Raw genomic sequence first — 18,730 nt, 5'->3', positions numbered from 1 at the left:
TTGTTACCAGTTCAAATTCGGGCACAGAAAAACTTCATAATATCAATCTCACAAAAGTGCAAAGGAGCATTAACATCGCAAGTTCAATCTTTGCAGTTAATCTTGGTATCTCATTTTTCATTCTTCATGACATGTCTTAGGCTAAGCAAAAGACAGAAACGTAAGTGCCTACTTACCTTAAAGTATTCATTTATTTTCTTTGGGTTGTCGGGACATGTTGTTCGAGCTCCTTTTACTGGGGAGGAAGAAGAACAGGCAATCTGCTTATCTGACAGACTCCAACATAGGCAGATAGCAACAACGCTAGCGATAATGAGGCCAGTGGATGATCAATGCACGACTAATTTTAGTGAAACAAATATATGGCACTAATGAGCATACTGGAATAAATAAAAGCACCCCACAGAGTTTCACCTTCGCTAACTTTGAGGTGAGGTTTATGTCCAAACATACAATAGGCATCTGTTTACAGTGCACATGTTTGTCAAACTGGCTGCTATAAAATAGTGACTGCACTGTTGGATATCACCTCCAACTTCTTTATAGCATCAAGTATGTGGGAAAAAAAAGATGTCGCAGTGCTACAAATGGAGATTTGCAGTGTCCTGCCCAGGACAGACTGAGAGATTCATGATAAATCACTTTTGTAGGACTTTGCTGTTCCTTCAAATAAGAATGTGACAGTAAGGCATCATTGTTTTGTGACAGCACTCAATGTATACACTACGTAAGCCACCGCTCTCTGAATCTCGAGCAATGACAGATTGATTAAAGTCTCACCTAAACCAGCCATACGGAGGTATGTAATTAAGCTAAGCCTTTTATTACTCTGCCGTAACGCGAAAAACCTCAGAAAAATCAAGGTGCGATGTGCATCACACCACAAGATATGTCCAACTGCTCACAAGTGACGAGTTATAATAAAAATATTAACTGGTAGGCTTTTGCATCTAATACCGACAATTAAGCCATTACAGGTCATTGTGAGGTGATATAAATAGTTTTTCACTACCTGGATTTTTTTTAACATGCATTGAAATTTCAGGACACAAGCGTTCTTGCACTCTGCCTCCACCTAAATGCCCCTTTAATGTAGTTGATAAACCATTAGCTGAATGCAGTTGATAAACCATTAGTAGATGCATAAAAACCTTGCGCCTATACCAAAGGGAAGTTTTCTAGTCCTTCACAGAAAACAACAGCGCTGTGTCCAATTTCATGAACTAAATTGAACTCCAACACGCTACACCAAACGATGCCGACAAAAGGCATTTACACGAGGCTTTCCTACTTTTCCAGCAGCAAAATCAACACAGTGCACGCAAGGACTCGATTGAGTTCTGGTACCTGCAGCTGTAGCAGCATCCTCTTTCATCCGTTTCCTTTTTCGCTCTGACTGGGGAGGTGTCCGAAGGTGCTTTTCTGGTGTCTGAGGCTGCAGAGGTCAATACAAAAATTGCCCATTAGGAATGCAACTTGATGGCACAAACCTAACCCCGAACCTTTCTTGGTCTACACATAATACTTCCATCTGTGCTCATGCATCAAGGTCATTAGGTTATCTATGCCACAATCCTACATAATTCTCCCTCCACTCTATGTAAACTGGCTTATATGGCTTTAATTCATCCTCAACTCGACTTCGCCTCCTCAATTTGGTCCTCGTATCAACACTGTCTCAACATGTTAGAAGCCCTTCGGAACAGAGCCAGTCAGTTTATAATGCATGATTACAAATACCATCCAGCACATCACGAATTAAACAAGAACTTTCACTTGAGCCATTAATTACTCGCATTGACATTGCTTTTTTATCGCCACTCCACAAATTCATTCACATCACTTTGATGTCTTCTGTACACCTTAATCTGGCTGATCGAACTCTCCGCAGACTGCATAACAACTTTAGCTTAGCGCTTATGTACAGTGATACTGATGCATTTAGCATATCGGCTCTTCCACAGGCTATCCGTTTATGGAATGACCTTCCGGATAACCTTGCATCAGTGCAACATCAAGCAACGTTTTGCGATAATCTTACAAAATATTAATTTTCTTAAATCTGATATTTTGCATTTGTCACTTCCACCATTGCCCTTGCCTAAGTACTGTTACCGATATGTCCCATATTTATTTTCTTTTTTTTTTCACATGAGAACGATCCTTTCTTAACTGTTTTTTTATTCTCAACAGCACTACTGTCGATGAGTTAAAATTGATCTTTCTTTTTGTTGTTTTCATTTTTATTTCATCTTTGGATGCTATTGTTACTCCCTTGCTTTTATAGTGTATCATAATAAGTTATTGGGTTCATTTGCATCTTTCTGCATTAATTGATGTTTTACTATCTTAAGGTGTTATTGTTTGCATTGTTTGCCCCATGAGGGCTCTGTAGGGTGTTTATAAGTTCTCATTAAGAGTGCTATAGAAGGAAGAAATAGACTGGCAACAACCATCATTGCGAAATCATCTGTGGTTGTAGCACAAAGTCAGAGCCAAATGTACAATTCTTCAGAATTCTTCCAGTTGAGAATAAGGATAAATGAGCTTGTGATCAGTGATGGTGAAGCAAAACATTTGAATTTCTTGTGTTTGCTTCTGCATTCCAGCGACCATCCCATTTGGTGCTCTCCATGCCTGCATTTGTTTTTATTTTACTCCAAATCTGATGATGAACCCCTTGGTGCCTCTACAGTGGATGAAAACCAATGTGAGCCATTTGAACAATTAGGGTTCACTTGTGGGCTTTTGATTACTGGAAAACCAAAGTTCAGTGCTAGCTTATGAATGGTCTTGGCAGAGAAGCCTTTACAGTGAAATCTTGCAAATACCTTTGAAAATAAATATAAAATTCAGCTTTCTGCTCAACCACAAGACACTTTTATCATTTATTGGTTTATTCAGATTGTTTCCTTATTACCACATGCACACTTTATAAATCATATAAAAAGAATTGATTCTTGCTTCCTTTTCGGGATAAGGTGTTAGTAAGTAAAATGCGAATTTACCAGACACTAATGCTACGTTTGAATAGTTGCTGCATTTCATGCGAACTCACATGAACTGCAACATAGAACAATTACATAAGGATTCTCTCTCATTGCGAACTGTCAGTGCTTCTTGATGTGCTAGCTCTAAGTGTGCACTTGGGTTTAGTGTCGTAAAGTTACAGAATAGTATTTCATGACGCTTTTTATTTCTCAACACTCCCCAAAATTCATGTGTGTGCATTTTCTTTTTTATTTTTTTTTGCCACATAGCTAATGGACAGCAGTTTACTTTCACTATGACCCTGAGTACTGCCTCAAGATATGTTCACTATAACAAACAAAGATTAGCTAAATATGGCACATTGGGGTCTGAAAATAGCAGAGGAGCAAGCAACAGTTGCTCTCAAGGCTTCTTGTTCCAGTGCTGTTCTTAATTTTAGTGCCACTGAGTAATCAGAATATGCCTTTTTCAAAGTGCGACTGCGCCTGCGCCCCACCCTAGCAGATTAGTCGCAAAATGTTTTAGAAGGGTCGCGCGTGTGGCCGCGTGCCATAAAGTCTCCCTAAAAAAAAAAAAATGCTTGGACGCGCACTGCTGTAAACACTTGTGCCATGTACCACGTTGAAACTCCACTGGTAGCTCGACGTTGGTGCAGTGCTGAAAACGTGCATAGTGTAAAGAACAACTCCACTTTGAAACAGAAAGCGTTCAGGGCCTTGTCTGAACGGCACCATGAACCATGTAGTTGCCAGCTTGCATTGGCAGCTATCAAATTTAAGGAAAAACCTGTGTGTTAAACTTGAGCGATACTAAAATACATCACATTGCTGATGAAATCTTCTTGCAGCATCGGCCCTCTCTTGCAGGTGGTGGCAGCGTGTACCTGACTTCACATACTCGCTTAAGGTGCAGTAACACTGGGTCGATACGAGACTGACAGGACATTGACGCCAACAATTGACCGACTATTGTGCGCCACTGAAACTACTTTATTAGACCAGGCCGACAATGATGCAACTGACGAGCGTGAGTTGTCGTACTGTGACAAGCTTTCTTGTTGACGGCACTGACAAAATCAGCGTGCCATCCATCGTTCGAACGAATCCCGTGCGATTGGCTATCGAACCGACAACGCAATAACGAAAGCGTCTTCACTTGTATGTATAATTAATCGGGCTCAAAAAGAGTCAAACATGCCCACCAAGTAGAAATGCACAAGCTTCAACCTTCTCAAGCTGTGCACATGAAGTTTGAGCCAATGTTGGTCCTGTCCAGCGAAGGTTAAGCCTGGTGCCATTGAGTTCGTGTGCCCGCTATAAGTATACCGGTGGAAACTGAACTGCAAGCAGTTAAGAAAATGGGAACTGCTTTTATAGTCCAGTTCTGGCCTTATTCACTTGAAATCAACTACACTTCACTTCGCATGGCGCGTACACAATAAGTGGCACAGCGCTGTACCAACATCTGTACGTCACCGTATCCGTAGGCTGCCGGTCGCATTTTCTACGTAGATGTTGTTATGCTGACACGTTTCTTAATTTCAGAGATGGACTGTTTACCTCTGCGTCCAAAGGGAAACATGAGACAGTGCATTCTGTAAACAGCAGCATCAACAACCGCCTCGCTCAGTTACCAACGGTGTCAGCTATGGCGACCATGTTTTTGCGAGGGAACAACTTCGCTTATAAAGTAGCACTTATGTGAGCACAGTTTAGTCTTAATAATGCTTTATGGCACACGCAAATTGAAAACATGAAAGGGCTAAAGAAAAGCGAGAATCAGAAATAAATTAACAGCCTGTAATATCTCTATCTGAATCACAGTTGAAATTGTTTCCGCCACTCATATTGACTCGCCTCAGGTTGGAACAACATGGCGCATGTGGGCAGATATGCATGTTTTGCTACGTTTTGACACTATTTCATATCATCTCCAATATTTAATGCTAACAACGATCTGTGGCTGTAGGTGTCAGTGCAAAGAAGTGCACCCTTTGCTAAACTTTGAAGACTTCTTGAACATGCAAACTGTCTAAATAAAGTGTAAAAAGAGTGCAAAAAGCGAGCTCCAAGTATTCCAAATCCGTATCGGCAAACAGAACTCAGCGCGCCCATATTGGCTGCACTGTTTTGCACAGCAGCGCATTCAGGCCTGCTCACCCAGTAGTCAGCGAGTGCTACATGGCCTCCAGGAACGACATGCTGCCCCGAAGAAGCCATAAATAATGACTCGCGATCCAGGAAACGCACAACCAACGTGCACTCAACGTGGACGCCTGTACAGAAATGAACTGGCGAAAGCCCCGCCACCCTTCCAAAACGTTTTCATCGGTGTGCAGCAGAGGGCAGCACAGGAAAAAGAAAAAGGCGGATTGGTCAGCTTGGGTTGCAGATTTTGAGTGTGGTGAGGAGTGTGGGCGTGAAAATATAAAAAAGCTTCTGCATCATCTCCCTCCCATTGTGTTCCCTCATTTGCCCTCTCACAGCATGGACCAGCACGCCATAGTTGCTACAACCAACCAGTATTTCAATGTATATACCAAGCCTCTCACTTTCACAGAAATCCAATGGCAAGGCTTATGTGGGGCACAGCAAACGTGTATTCCTGCTACCACAGAAGACAGCACAATACGTGTATGGGTCACACCAACGTGCTTGGTGGCACACCTCAAGTTCCTTGTCGGAGTGCTGTGATCCAAGACTGGTGTTGCTCATGTTTGAGTCCTGGTTGTGGTTGGTGTTGTTTGAGCTGCCCGAGGAGGACACGTGGACCAGCAGCTGGGAAGCCGGCACACCCGCCAGGGGCCCGCTTACTCCCGCGGCTGCCGCCGCCACTGCCATCGCACCACCAGAAGAGGACTGTGATGTCTGACCCAGGTAGGCACCGCCCGGACCCAGGTTGTTGCACAGTTGCTGCACCATGAGGCAAGGTCATCATCCACACGGGGCCAGTGAACAGGAGCTTCCCAGTGAACACACAGGACAGTAATAGCAGATGTTTTGAAAAAATGTTTTGGAAACAATGGAACTCCAATGGAAGAAAACCAATCCGAATTTGTCAAACTAATGGCCAGTGTAAGAAATTTAGATGGCAAGAATAGCGGAAGTACACTGGAAACAAATATCAGTTGGAAGCTGGGCAGTGACTCACCCGATTCCCCAGAAACCTAGCCTCCAGCAATTCTTGTTTTCGTGGGTCCAGACTATGGATGTTGTCCATTGTCTCAGGCTCCCACCTGCACAATGAAAGTAGGGAGGATGCCCTTCATTAAACGTGGCATTAAGCAAAAGTGAAAGGTCTGACACGGTTAGACAATCCTGCCTGCTCACTGAAACCGCCTCGGTCGTGTACACACACACACACACACACACACACACACACACTAGCAAAAAGCATATTCTTAAGGGCGTTTACCGCAATTTGCGCCTTTTCTCGCGTCGCAAGTGTGCAGCTGCAGCGACTGCCGACAAAGAAATGCAACTGAAAGGGAAGAAAAAGTTTCAACGGCCGGCTTCATATTTCGAGACCGAGGCATTGCAAGGGCCATGGCGGATCGATTTGAGGAGCGACGAAAAAGAGCAGGCGGGCGGCACTGGCCTGCGAGCAGCCGCTCCCATTACGGCGAGGCGGCCATGCCTCCACGCAACAGCGTCCTCCGCGGCCGAGGCAGGGACAACACCCGGACGACGCCATATCGGAGAGCAGCTCACGGGTTACGCGTTCATCTTTTTTATTTTTTTTTTAATGGCTCCGCTCCGATAGCAGGCCGCCTGAGATTAACAGATACATTCGCCCCATAACTCGAGAAACAAAGTGACAGCGCCGAGTGTGATATACGGGCACCATTTACAGCGTTGCACACGCGCACCCCCGACTTTTCCCCAACCATTTCGTCGACGAGGAAGGCTTTCCGAGGGCTCTTAGGTTTCACGTGAAACCCATTTCAACGTCCTTCCAAACGTCGTCCAAAAAAGAAAAAAAAAACAACAAGCCTTTTATAGAACCTCGTACATGAAACGACGATGAGACGCACGGTCGAAACAAAAGAAAAGGAACGCCGTTCTGCAACTTGGGTACTGTGGAAGCGTTTCTTTTTCCCCTCCCACCGCAGCGGACGCCGCCCGACGGTAACTTGGATGATTTTCGGTACATTTCCGTCCGTCCAATGTCGCAAACAGATCATGCGACGGTACCAAGGTCACCCACAAAGATCCCTTCGCATTTTCTTTTTATCATTTACGTCTACCGCTCCTAACTTCAGAACGAACTACGTGATAAGAACAGCGATATTGCACTGCACGTGTCTTGAAATCGACGAAAACCGAAGCGCTCCCCGCATGCATTGGTTAACACCTAAATGAGGGACAGGGGGTCCTCAATAAGTGACGCGACCTTAGCCCTTCAAATACAGAACTGCCCTCGAAACAAACATCCGCGTCTTTATTCACTCTCCATGAAATCCAGTCAACCGGTGATTATCAAAAGATGTAAAATTCTGCGCCTCAATCGACGTTCGCAGTGAACATAGTAAAACAAAAGTCATCGTACTCCAAGGTGCCCGCCGCCGCCGCCATATCCACCGACGTGACGTCAGTCGCGCCGTTTTTAAACCAAAGCCTCTCCACTTCAGCAGAAGCGATTCTACAGGCACCGCCCCTGCGTGGTCACTAATGGTCACCCCTAGCCAGAAGTGCATCGTACCCCGATGGCTGGAGTTCGCAACACCATGGAAAGCGTGACGTGCACCCCCCCCCCCTTTTTTTTTTCTTTTTCTGCGGCCGTCAGGCGCCTCGAAACAAGAATGGTAGCTGCAGCAGTCAGCGAGTGAGAAGAAAGAAGACTGCGAGGGGGAAAAGTGGCAAAGGAGGCCGCTAGCGCTAAGCTATACCCTCATGCCTTCCAGATTGAGCGAAAGAGTCTGGGGGAGAGCGTACACGAAGAGGATTGACAGGGAGAGAAGGAAAGGGCGAGCAGAGAGAAGAGGCCACCACGCAGCTGGAAAGCAACATAACCAAATGAAGAAAAACCGTACTAAGAAAAAGCACAACGTGCCTTCCTCCACCGAAACGAAGCCCCACGGGAGCGGCCGCCATGATGGCAGGAGCAGCACACGCTGAGCCACGCGTCACAACAGGCGACCCGACATGACGACACTCCAACAACGGCGAGCACACACGCACAAACACCGCCGCCGCTACGGCACGGAGCTCCGCCACCGCCTGGGCAGTAAGCGACGACGCCGAGCAGCCGCAGCGGCGACCACGGGGCTGCCAGGAAGGAACTATTATCACTGGGCAAAGACGACGAGCCTGGCCTCTACGCATCCACTTCGCTCGTTCGTTTCACGGCGCATTCCAAAGCGCACGACTCCTCTCTGCCGCCAGCGCACCGTTTCGCCGAGCCAACCCAACCGGAGGGACAGAACGGGAGAGAAAGAAGCGGTGCGAACCAGCGAGCGACAGCCTGAGCGTGGGAGAAAGAACGACGCGAACGATGGGAAACGAAACAAAGAAGCGAGCGAGAGAAGGAAAATAAAATAAAGAAAAAAATACATAAGCAAAACAGAGCGAGCGAGGAAGCCGCCTAACGCTAACGTCGCCTCCCTCGTCCGTCCAGCGGCGGCGTCCATACACACGGCGCCGCTGGAGTGATCGAATACTGGGAGCTAGCTGGCTGCAAAGGGAGACCCGACCGACCGAATAGCCCGCCCGGATAGAAGAAAGGAGCCATCTTGAGAGATACCGCGGCAGCCCAACCCTCATTATTATTGCTGCTGCCTGCCTGCTTTTTTTTCTCGTCTCCGTATCATGCCAGGCGGCGGGCCGGAGAAGCGTTCCGCAGAAAAAACGTCCAGAGCAGTCGCTGCGTGCGCAGGCTGCAGACACACAGACGCGCACGGCTGCCGCGGCTTCGGCGCTCATTGCAACCGACCCGTATGTATGTATGTGTGTATGTATGTATGTATGTATGTGCAGCGGCGAAACAGCCGCTGACGTAAGGCGGAGGTGCCGGCGGCGAGTCGAACAGAAAAAAAAAAAAAAACGGCAAACAGAAGAAAACTCCGCTCGCTCGCAAAACACTTCCCCTCTTTTGGCTTATCTCGCCTATGCACGAGCCCAAACGCGATCCTTCCTGCGCAAAGGGAAACCACGGCGTTCTTTCACGGAGTCGCTGCGCGTCATTTAGATTCGGTTCCAATGACTATATAGCGGGTGACGTTCGCTAATTAAGAATAGTCCGGATATGAACGCAGATGACAATGAAAGAGTGCCACAGGCACCGAGCCAGTCCATTTGTTCAGTCGATCTGGGTGGCTAAAGATAACCGTGCCATAGAACAAAGAACATTCCGCCTCCCCGCATACGATCTATGTGACGGTAGGTGAAAGGGTCTATTCGATTCAGCCAAGTTTCTCTGCACCTTCTGCACCTATTCACGGTGCACTGCACCTAGACCCTCGATTCCCCGAGGGGCAGCAGTGCACCCTGCACCCCCATGCTCGATTGAACGGTGTGCAAGGCAAGGTGTCGCCGTGGTGCACTGCACCCTTGAACCTTGCAGCGAGTGGGTGCAGCCCGGCACCCCCTGGGCCGCTATTTTGTAGCGATGCCTTATGCCTTATTCTATGCTATTCTTATCATCCAAAACACACGGCCGCCTGATCCCGTTGATAATGTGGGCAGACCGTCGGTCTGACCACTGACCAAGCGCGAAAAGCCTGAAAAAGCATAGAATCGGAAAAGGCATCGCTACAAAATACCGGCCCTGCACTTTTTCGTTTGAGGTGTCGTGCACCTTTTTTCTGAATCGAACAAACCTAAACACAAAACCTACTCCACCACTCATTTCTAGCCAGCATACACCGAGGACGGAAGCGACAAACTGCGAACACTCGAACCGCACTTTGAAGAAGGACAGGCAACGAAAGTCCAGACGGCATCCATAATATTGCAGGGTAGCTCTACTCAGTGGAACAGATAGCGCCACGAACAGGGAAGGCTGCGCCGCGATGTGCTAGCTACAACCGCACAGCTAATCCAACGCGCACGCTCTCTTAAATGCCGGGTTGCCGGCATGGCACTTCTGCTTGCTATCTCGTGCCGCAAATGGCAGGAGGTGCATACGTACTGTATTGACGATGAAGAAGCAACGAACCTGGAACAGCACAAAGTGACAAGCAACGCACTGCGACTTCATCCACCGACTTCGCTGTTGCCGTTTTCGCCTGCTTCATAAGCTTGTCTGAATAATGTAGCTCGAAGCACGTGCTACTGAGCTCCCCTAGTGTCCTTCCACCATCAAATGACTTGCAAGGGTACGGCCGGACACCGACGAGCGAAACCTTTTCGCAAACAGGTCTTTGGCGAAACATTCGTAGAGTCGTAGAACGCGCCCGAATTCGTAAACCTCACGAAAAATTCGGGGGAGTTCGCAGGTGTGCACTATTAAGCAATTATGACGACGCTTAGTGTTACCCTCAGGCATACCTATATAGCATTACGTTCGACAGCTACTGGTCGATCTTATCATCGAAAGAAACACTTCGGCCGTACGCAACGTCGCTCGTTGAGATGAAAGATGTAGTCGCCACGCGACACAGAGTGCAGTGACTGCCATAACGGATGTGCGGCTGGCGCGACAATCGCGCGAATTCTTTTACTGTACATCACAAAAGCAGCGCTGAAATGCCAGCATTCTATATTTCGCGGACGGGGACGGCGACGTTGCGGGCTTGAAATGGCCACGTAACACGCTAACATACAAAGCGAAAGCAGGGGGAGCTTGAACGTTGTGCGGCTCTCACAATAAATGACACGGTACATAAACCCCCCATTCTCATCCCAACTCGCCTAAAACGATGGTGTCTTTCGTTGACTTCGACCAGAGGTTAAATCGTCTTCCCACTTTTTTTTTTCTTTTTTTTTTGTGAAAGTATTTAATGAAATCAACATAGTCAAGCTTAAAACGGCCGCCGACCAAAAACATTCAATCTACAGATTGTGAACACAGCCACGTATGGGAGCCGAAACGTCTTGGTTTCTTTTCTTTTAATGTTTTTGGTCGGCGTTCGTTAACACTAGCGTTCGGCTATACGGGAAGATATTGTTGCCGTAAGGTCTGCATGCGTCACTCCCATGGCTGCTTTCTACTCCGACGCATATATCAAGTTCAAACACGGCTGCATCAAAAAGGAGCTGCCGCTATGAATGACGTTTCGCGCACTTATGCTCGATCACAGAAAAGACTGCGACAGCATGAACACATGTTCACGCCGCTGTGTGGCTGCTGCGAATCTTTTTTCTTTTTCGAATGTACGGAACGGCGGTTTCAAGCATCATTCCTTGCGAAACCGCAATCCATTGTCTGTGTTTGTATGAGCCGGTAGTTTTGTGACGTTAGTGGTAGCCTGCCCCCAACTGAAAACATCCATTCGATTCGTCACATAAGTTTCCAGAAGGCGCCCGTGAATTTTTATGGTTTCAGTTATTTTGTTTCCCTATACAAGAGCAGTTGTGCATGTCGACATTAGAGAGTTTTAGAATAGGGTCCCCAATAGTTTAGGACTCCAAAGAGCGGGTGTTAGCGTTGGGGCACGGAGGAGTAAAGAGTTTTAGAATAGGGTCTTGCGTTCGCGGATAGCGTCTTGCGCTGACGTCGCCACTACGGTGTCAAAGAAAAGCTATTACAAATAATTAGAATATACCATTTTATGATAGGAATAGGAATTTTGACTTGCGTGTACTCGCGTTTAATTACAATTTAGAAGTTATTCTGCAAGCAGCAAACAATTAGTTGCGCTTAGTTTTGAGCAAACCAACTTTACGTGCCTTCACCAGCCAAGCTTAGTCGTGTTAGGCCTACGAGCCATAAAATCCACAATCGAATTCGGAATCAGCGGCGTCTAATGAATCAATATTCATAACACACGCTAGTTAAGAGAAAACGATAACCGCAGTCACTTCTCCTAACTTGCGAACATCACGCGTTACCACGAATCGAACCCAGTTTAGTGCTAGGTTATAGCCGTCGCTTCGTTGAGTGCCGCCATGTTTGCTGACGCAAAGCTTTTGGGGCCGCTATTTGGGCTCCCGCTAAATCAGCGAAATAGCGTTCCCAACGCAAAACCCAAACGCAGTTTGCGTCTCGCGCATGCGCAGTGGCTTCGACGCTATTTCTTTGGGGCCCCAAAACGTTTGGGGACCCATTATAAAACTCTCTATTACCAACATTTTCTCTTTGTTAGGAGCGGTGTCTTACTGTAGTTAATGAAAGAAATACATCATATTTCCTACTTTTCTTTCCCCTGTATGATATCATAAGCAGAAGAAACGGGGGTATGAAAAAAAGTAAACAAATCCTCGGCAGTGCCCCCCCCCACCCCTGTTTTTCTTTCTCTCAAGGTTGTTTTTGTTCCCTCAGGATAATATAAAGACGAAAAACTGAATTAAGTTAGTTTCATGATTCCTGAAAACAGACGGTGACCAGAGGGGCCTGCGCGAGTCTGATTATTATTATTGGTAGACAAATAGGTTTCGAATGCGATTCAAATATTACATGCTATTCGTATTCGAAAAAGAACTATTAGGCATTTTTGAATATTTGAAACTAACCAAATATTTAGCAACAACTGACAGTTCAAGTTTTGTTATACTGTTCTACGTCTGCTATAAGAAATCATGGCAAGTTATCAGCAGTGAAACAACGCCAAAGTTTTCAATTTCAGGAATGAAGAAACAAAATGAATAATCTAAGTTTTGTTTTCGGTTTTGTGGCGGAAGCCTACATGACAAACTGTGAGGTGTGCTCGTAATCTTGTCATTAGCGTTTTGAGCAGTCTAGTCATGAAGTAATTTTTTTTTACTTTATGCAGCTGCGGAGAAGCCTCATGCCTGATCACCCACAGACACACTAAAGTGCAAATGGTCCGTACTGTAAACAGATATGTTTCGATGTCACCGTTTTAGCAGAACTGCGTTACGCAATAGCAAACATTAGCAACAGTTGTAACATCACTGACGAGAACATTTGCAACCTTTACATATGTGTACCATAACTGTTAAGCTCCCCCCCCCCTTCCCTCCCACCCAACGAAACCTCCTCCGACCTGGGCGATCTCCAGCAAATTGCAATGACTTTTCAAAAGCTTGCAAGGGTACCGCTCAAAAGCAAACATTGTCCTGGACGCCGCTTTCACACCGGACGTTGCCTGTTCGCTCGTCGGGTTTAGGTTTTCGGTGTCGCAACCATGGGTAACAATGAGAGAGAGAGAGAGAGAGAGAGAGAGAGAGAGAGAGAGAGAGAGAGAGAGAGAGAGAGAGAGAGGAAACTTTAATGCCCACTGGTGTGGGCTGTAAGGCCGGGCCAGGCACAGCCACTGCGCTTAGAGGTCCGCAAGTCCATGTCGCTGCAGCACATCTGGACCATGCACCTCGCTAATCCTTACGCGTAGGGAGACGCTTAATTTCATACACGGCCTAGCCTGAAGGCAGCCTACGTCTAAACTAGAGTGTACTAGAATATACTAGGACACTCTAGTCTACAGGGGGCGCCCTCAAGCGCACGCACGGTGTGTGTGCACCCCTACAAAAATGGTTCTTGAATTCCTGGCTACATCTTGATATGTTTTTGATTATGCATCAGGGTGTTATCATAAACTCAACAGTGTTATCATAAACGCAACAGCTAATGACTTTGACATCAAGTTTACAGCAGCCACTCAAAAGAGAATTCACAGCAGGATTTTTTGTCATTAAATGTACAGAGGTTTACATAGCGTTTACTGATGTATAAACACATGATGGGGATATGCTCTAACCCATCCATGCAGTGTTCTAACACGTATTTAAAAAAAACGATTCTTTATAATTGATTTGATAAAGCCGAGTTTCAGATTTTCGCTTCAAGTGCAACTGCCGCGATTTTCGTGGTGGACGGACCACAGGTTAATTATTTCTTTATTACGCGTAAGTGTTCTAACCGCGCCATCGCTGTTAATATCTGCGCCAAATGGCAGGACGGCGAGCTTTTTTTTTGTTATTGTAGTTTCCCACGAAAATGCATGAATTGTAAGGATTGCCTTCTGCCTAAAGGTGATTCCGGTTTGTACCTTTCCATTCACTATTATTTACTGCCGCGCGTACACACATGCATATACGCTTGTATACGACGACGTCGCATGCATATTAACCTCACAGCAACGAGCGACCAATCGGAAACCGCGGCTCTGCTGACGTAGGTGGGCGCAAGCGAATAGACTGAGCGATAGGCTAGCACCAGTGTCAGAACTCTAGCCAGAACGGGAGCCACGATACGGGGCATGTTCAATTCGAAACCAGCGTCCGTAGTCGCCCCATACACAGCGAGACAAGCCCACGCGCGCTACGGCCCACAGGCGACCCAAACATCGGCTCGCAAAATAATTTTCGCTCGATAAGGTTATGCGTAAATTGTACATCTTTATGGGAAAAAAAAACGATGTCCTGTGTCAAAGAGTCAAACACCAACGAGAGTTCCGATACTTAGTGCCCGGTGAACCGGCTCAGCTGTGCAGGCATCGAACTCGACAGTGCGGCGAATATCGGCGCATTTTTCTTCTTTGTGTGAAATCATTGGCAGGAGCTGGTAAAGTGGCAACAACGGTAACAATATATTACGGCTGGTGACAATCGGTGATCCGTTGCGAAGCGCCGTGAGCTTTATATGGCTTCGAATCAAACTGGAAAAGGCTTAGCGACGACCTGCGGCAATGAAGGCCGGCCCACCGGCGATTTGACGGAGTGACCGCTATTCTGTCGCGATGACTTCTGTCGAGGACTCATCCTCTGCCATTAGCGAGCAAAAAGAGCCATTCAATGGCGGACCGCGAGTGGCAAACGACGTGCAGCCGATTTTTTTCATTTCCGTGCGAAATTAGGCAAGACAATTTTGAAGAGATCTCAACAGTGTGCATCTTGCAAACGCCAGCGGTCGTTTCTTTAAGCGCCATCCATCCGCGAATGCTCAGAAGCAAGAGCTCTTACAGAGGCTTAGGTCATCGCCGCGACTGTGCTAATAATTATAGGGGTCGCTAATTGAAATGCGTGCATATATTGCGGTTTTATAACAACAGGTACGTGTGCTGTTGATGTGCCTACTATAGCTCACCTATTGTAACAAGCATTCTGTCGAGATTCTCTCTCTCTCGACAGAATGCTTGTTCTCTCTCTCAAGCAGAGTTTGTGTGGAAATATAGTGTATGCATGTTCCGTGCTAAGTTTAATTTGCACGTATACGAATGTGTACGTTGAAGCGCTATGTTGTGTCATGGTATGGTTTCATTTGTTTCCTACTGTAAAAGGAAAAAAAATAGTTCTTTTTAAAGAAAAAATAAAAGAACGACATCTACCGTTTCATGCAGTAACTACTCTACTGCGTTTAGTGGTTCTAAGTCTCTCCGAAACGCGTCAATCAAGAATGCACCACAAATGCAGTAATCAAGAATTCATTACTAAGTTATCAAGCAGTCATCGCAAAAGCGCATCACAATGCAACCAAAATTTCTGGTAGCTTTGATAAGAAGTGTATACACAGGTATAATGACTTTCAGCAAACATTTTTTTACGACTTCACACACAGATCATGCAGCGCTCCACTGCCACGACATCCGACGCACAAATTCTTTCAGCGCTAACCTCCGCAGAACGTTTCACTAACTGCACTAGCGACATTTTGAAACAACCATGAGCATCTAGAGGGACCACCCTATCACTGTGCAAAGTTTCAGGCCGTTATGTTCTACCGTTTCCTCGGAGTCCATGGACGCACTACTTCCCGAACGGCACTTTGTCGATGTTTCGACCTTTAGGAGGAAATCCTCGCCACTCGGGAGATATAAAGCAGAACTCCTACCACTTAAGTGCACATACTTTTATCAAAACTCCAGCAATTTTCACTGCAATATCTTGTTTGACATTCTTTTAGCAAATGTTTAAACGAAACGCATCTACAGATGCCTCGATGCACAACACGCCCGCCGCTCCGGAGCGGCGGGTGAGGAGGAGTACACCGAGCCACTCCATCGACTTCGAACACGTCACGCGATGGACAGAACATCTGGATTCGCCATTTGACAGCTAAAGCTGTAGAACAACCCTTCAAAGCTGTGAAGAATTAAAGCTATAAAATCCCATTTTATATATATATATATATATATATATATATATATATATATATATATATATATATATATATATATATAATCTAAGAGAACTGCTTAACACGTAAGTGATAACGTCGCCTAAGGAACCTGTAGCCGGTGCTATGCACAGGCTGCTTCACGCACTTCTGTAGGTATACCTTTGCGTGCGTATTTACAAGATTCGCAAGGAGGTCGCTGTGTGCAGCGGAACTCGATAGCTAGTTCTTTCCGATGAGTTTATAAACTCATGAGGCCAGTTCCAAAATAGTTTCTGGAAATATGCGGGGGCAAAAACATCACGGGCCTAAGATTAGGCATGGGACACTTGCTCGAGTCTGCGTGCGATCCGACGTAGAAGTAAACCGTCAAACATATACATAACAAGTTCACGACTGTTGGGGCAACAACATTTTCGCAGCAACGGACGGCGTATGGACTCTGCGGCGTATACATGTGTCCCATGCTACTATATCGCAGCCTGATGTTCAAGCATAAATTTGTGGCGCAATATGAAAGAGACGATCAAGCTAATAAAACATTCGGCTCAGAAGTAGGCAATTAAGAGTTGGCTATTAACTCGACTCGCTGTGCTGCGACACACGTTTGTCGCACGGGTTGCTTCGCAGGCAGACTGCTGAAAAGTTGAGCGGACGGAAAGCGCAAAGCTAAACAAACGCGCGACTGTTTCTCCTCGGCCGTCTTCTCTCTCTCTCTCTCTCTCTCTCTCTCTCTCTCTCTCTCTCTCTCTCTCTCTCTCTCTCTCACACACACACACACACACACACACACACACACACACACACACACACACACACACACACACAGGGCGTACATGTTTAACCAGCTACGCTGTGACATGGAGCATTGACGTAGCCACCTGACACCCCGTCCTTCAGCACTGGCGCGCGCACCGAACCAAGCTATAACGTTACTGTGTGTTTATATATATATATATATATATATGCATGCTACATTTTGCACAGACACACGGTCACAGTGACAAACCAGAGCCATATATACCCTTCACTTGAAACAACCACGAAACAGGCGCAATCAGATGCTTCACTGCATGTTTACGGCAGAGGGCGGATACCCGAAGGAAGCGTATCAATACTGCTAGGGCGTGACATTCATACAGGCCCGATACAAAGGGAAGAGCACCACATCATCCTCCTCCCAAACTTGTCTGCGTACACGTCGCTGTTCACGCCTACGAGACGCAACGCGGCAGCGCTTGACGGCGAAGTGGCCACATGGGCCCCTCGCACGAAGATTTTTTTAAGCACGGGTATTACAACTATGGTTAAAACACCTCGCTCCGCTCGCAGTAAATCGCCGCATAGCGAGCTGTCGGTTCACGAAGGCAAAAATTTGCGCTTGTCACTCTTCTGTCAGGTGACAACTTGCTGCGCGAGATCTTAACCGTGGCGCTTTCGCCTAGCAGGCTGTCGACAGTTGGCATGTCAATTCAGTCCTTCAACAGCCGAGGAAATCAAGGGCAGTACACGGGATTTTCCTACGTTCTGGCGCGGCTTCGTAAACAAAACATAACGTGACTTGTTTTATTGTTACTACAGGCAAGCTGAGTGTAACGCAATTCTTTGCGACACTGAAAGTCTTCAGCGATCACTGGAAATGTTCATTGTCACGCAATTTTCAGCTTAATTAAAGAGAAGGAAAATTTAAACCAAAATTTATTTTAAAAGCTCGACTTAAGTTTTCAGCTCACCAAAAATCGCACCAAACAATGCGCCTTTCGATAAATATAGCACATATTCCATGAAAGCACCACATTTGCAAAGTAACATTCATTACCGTTTTATACAAACTTTCAATAGAGAGTTTTAGCGCGTCCGGTATTCCATATCGCTCGCAGATTAGTGGTTTAGTTGAGGCGTAAACATCAGCGGTCCGGAGCGGCCGGATAGGTGGCGCCACCTAGTGATGCTGAGCTCAACCAGAAAATCAGAGCTATTATTGCAGTCACGAAGTGTATTCTACAACGCTGCTGGCGTAAATTTTCAGCAGCGGCGTAATCGTGAAGACGTACCCTTTTTAAATGTATTTATTTTTACAAGATCACTCAAAGGACACGAGAACGTGCCCAAAACACTGCGGTTAGACGAAGCGTCACAAGATGTCGCCATCAGCGTCCGGTAACCCGGTATTACGCTAATGCCTATGCCTATACCAGAATACCGGGCACGCAAGAAGTTCTCCATAGAGAGAGAGAAAACCCACGCATTGCAAATTATACCCATGGTAACTTGAGCGGCATAAGAGGCGCCCTAACGGCGGCATCAACGTACCACCCCCTTGTGAGACTTCATTCAACTATGACGTATAAGAAACGTTTTTCTTGCAGCTTTGTTTTCCCAGAGAAGTCCGTTATACATTAATAGAGACTTTTAGCGTGTCCGCTATTGCGGCAAACCGGGACGGTTTGGGCGGATTACCGGATGGTCGGGGGCGTAAACGTGAGCGGCCGGAGCAGTGCAGCCACCTGGTGTTGTATAGCTCAATCAGACAAACACAGAACTAAAATTGCAGTAACCTACTTTA

At 46.4% G+C, this 18,730-nt stretch overlaps 1 protein-coding gene across 13 annotated transcripts in view; it reads right to left on the bottom strand.

Annotated features, from left to right (window-relative positions):
- Window positions 1-18,730, bottom strand: part of Tlk (Tousled-like kinase) — a 172,331-nt gene that overhangs the window by 27,335 nt on the left and 126,266 nt on the right. For 7 of the 13 annotated variants that reach the window (XM_075681188.1, XM_075681190.1, XM_075681189.1 and 4 more), the window contains 4 exons: window positions 6,142-6,226; window positions 5,658-5,903; window positions 1,348-1,435; window positions 177-235 (listed from right to left, as the gene is read on the bottom strand). In XM_075681188.1, coding sequence (XP_075537303.1) covers window positions 177-235; window positions 1,348-1,435; window positions 5,658-5,903; window positions 6,142-6,210 — 462 coding nt within the window. In that variant the 5' untranslated portion in view covers window positions 6,211-6,226. Of the gene's footprint in view, window positions 1-176; window positions 236-1,347; window positions 1,436-5,657; window positions 5,904-6,141; window positions 6,227-6,405; window positions 6,948-7,002; window positions 7,081-7,539; window positions 7,581-8,043; window positions 8,595-18,730 lie in introns of those variants that run through there. The other 6 variants (XM_075681180.1, XM_075681182.1, XM_075681181.1 and 3 more) reach the window with 6 other exon arrangements.

This window comes from Dermacentor variabilis, chromosome 2 (assembly GCF_050947875.1).
Source record: "Dermacentor variabilis isolate Ectoservices chromosome 2, ASM5094787v1, whole genome shotgun sequence".
Lineage (NCBI taxonomy): Eukaryota > Metazoa > Arthropoda > Arachnida > Ixodida > Ixodidae > Dermacentor > Dermacentor variabilis.
Note: the sequence above shows the minus strand (reverse complement) of the source record. Positions and strands in the feature narration are given on the sequence as shown.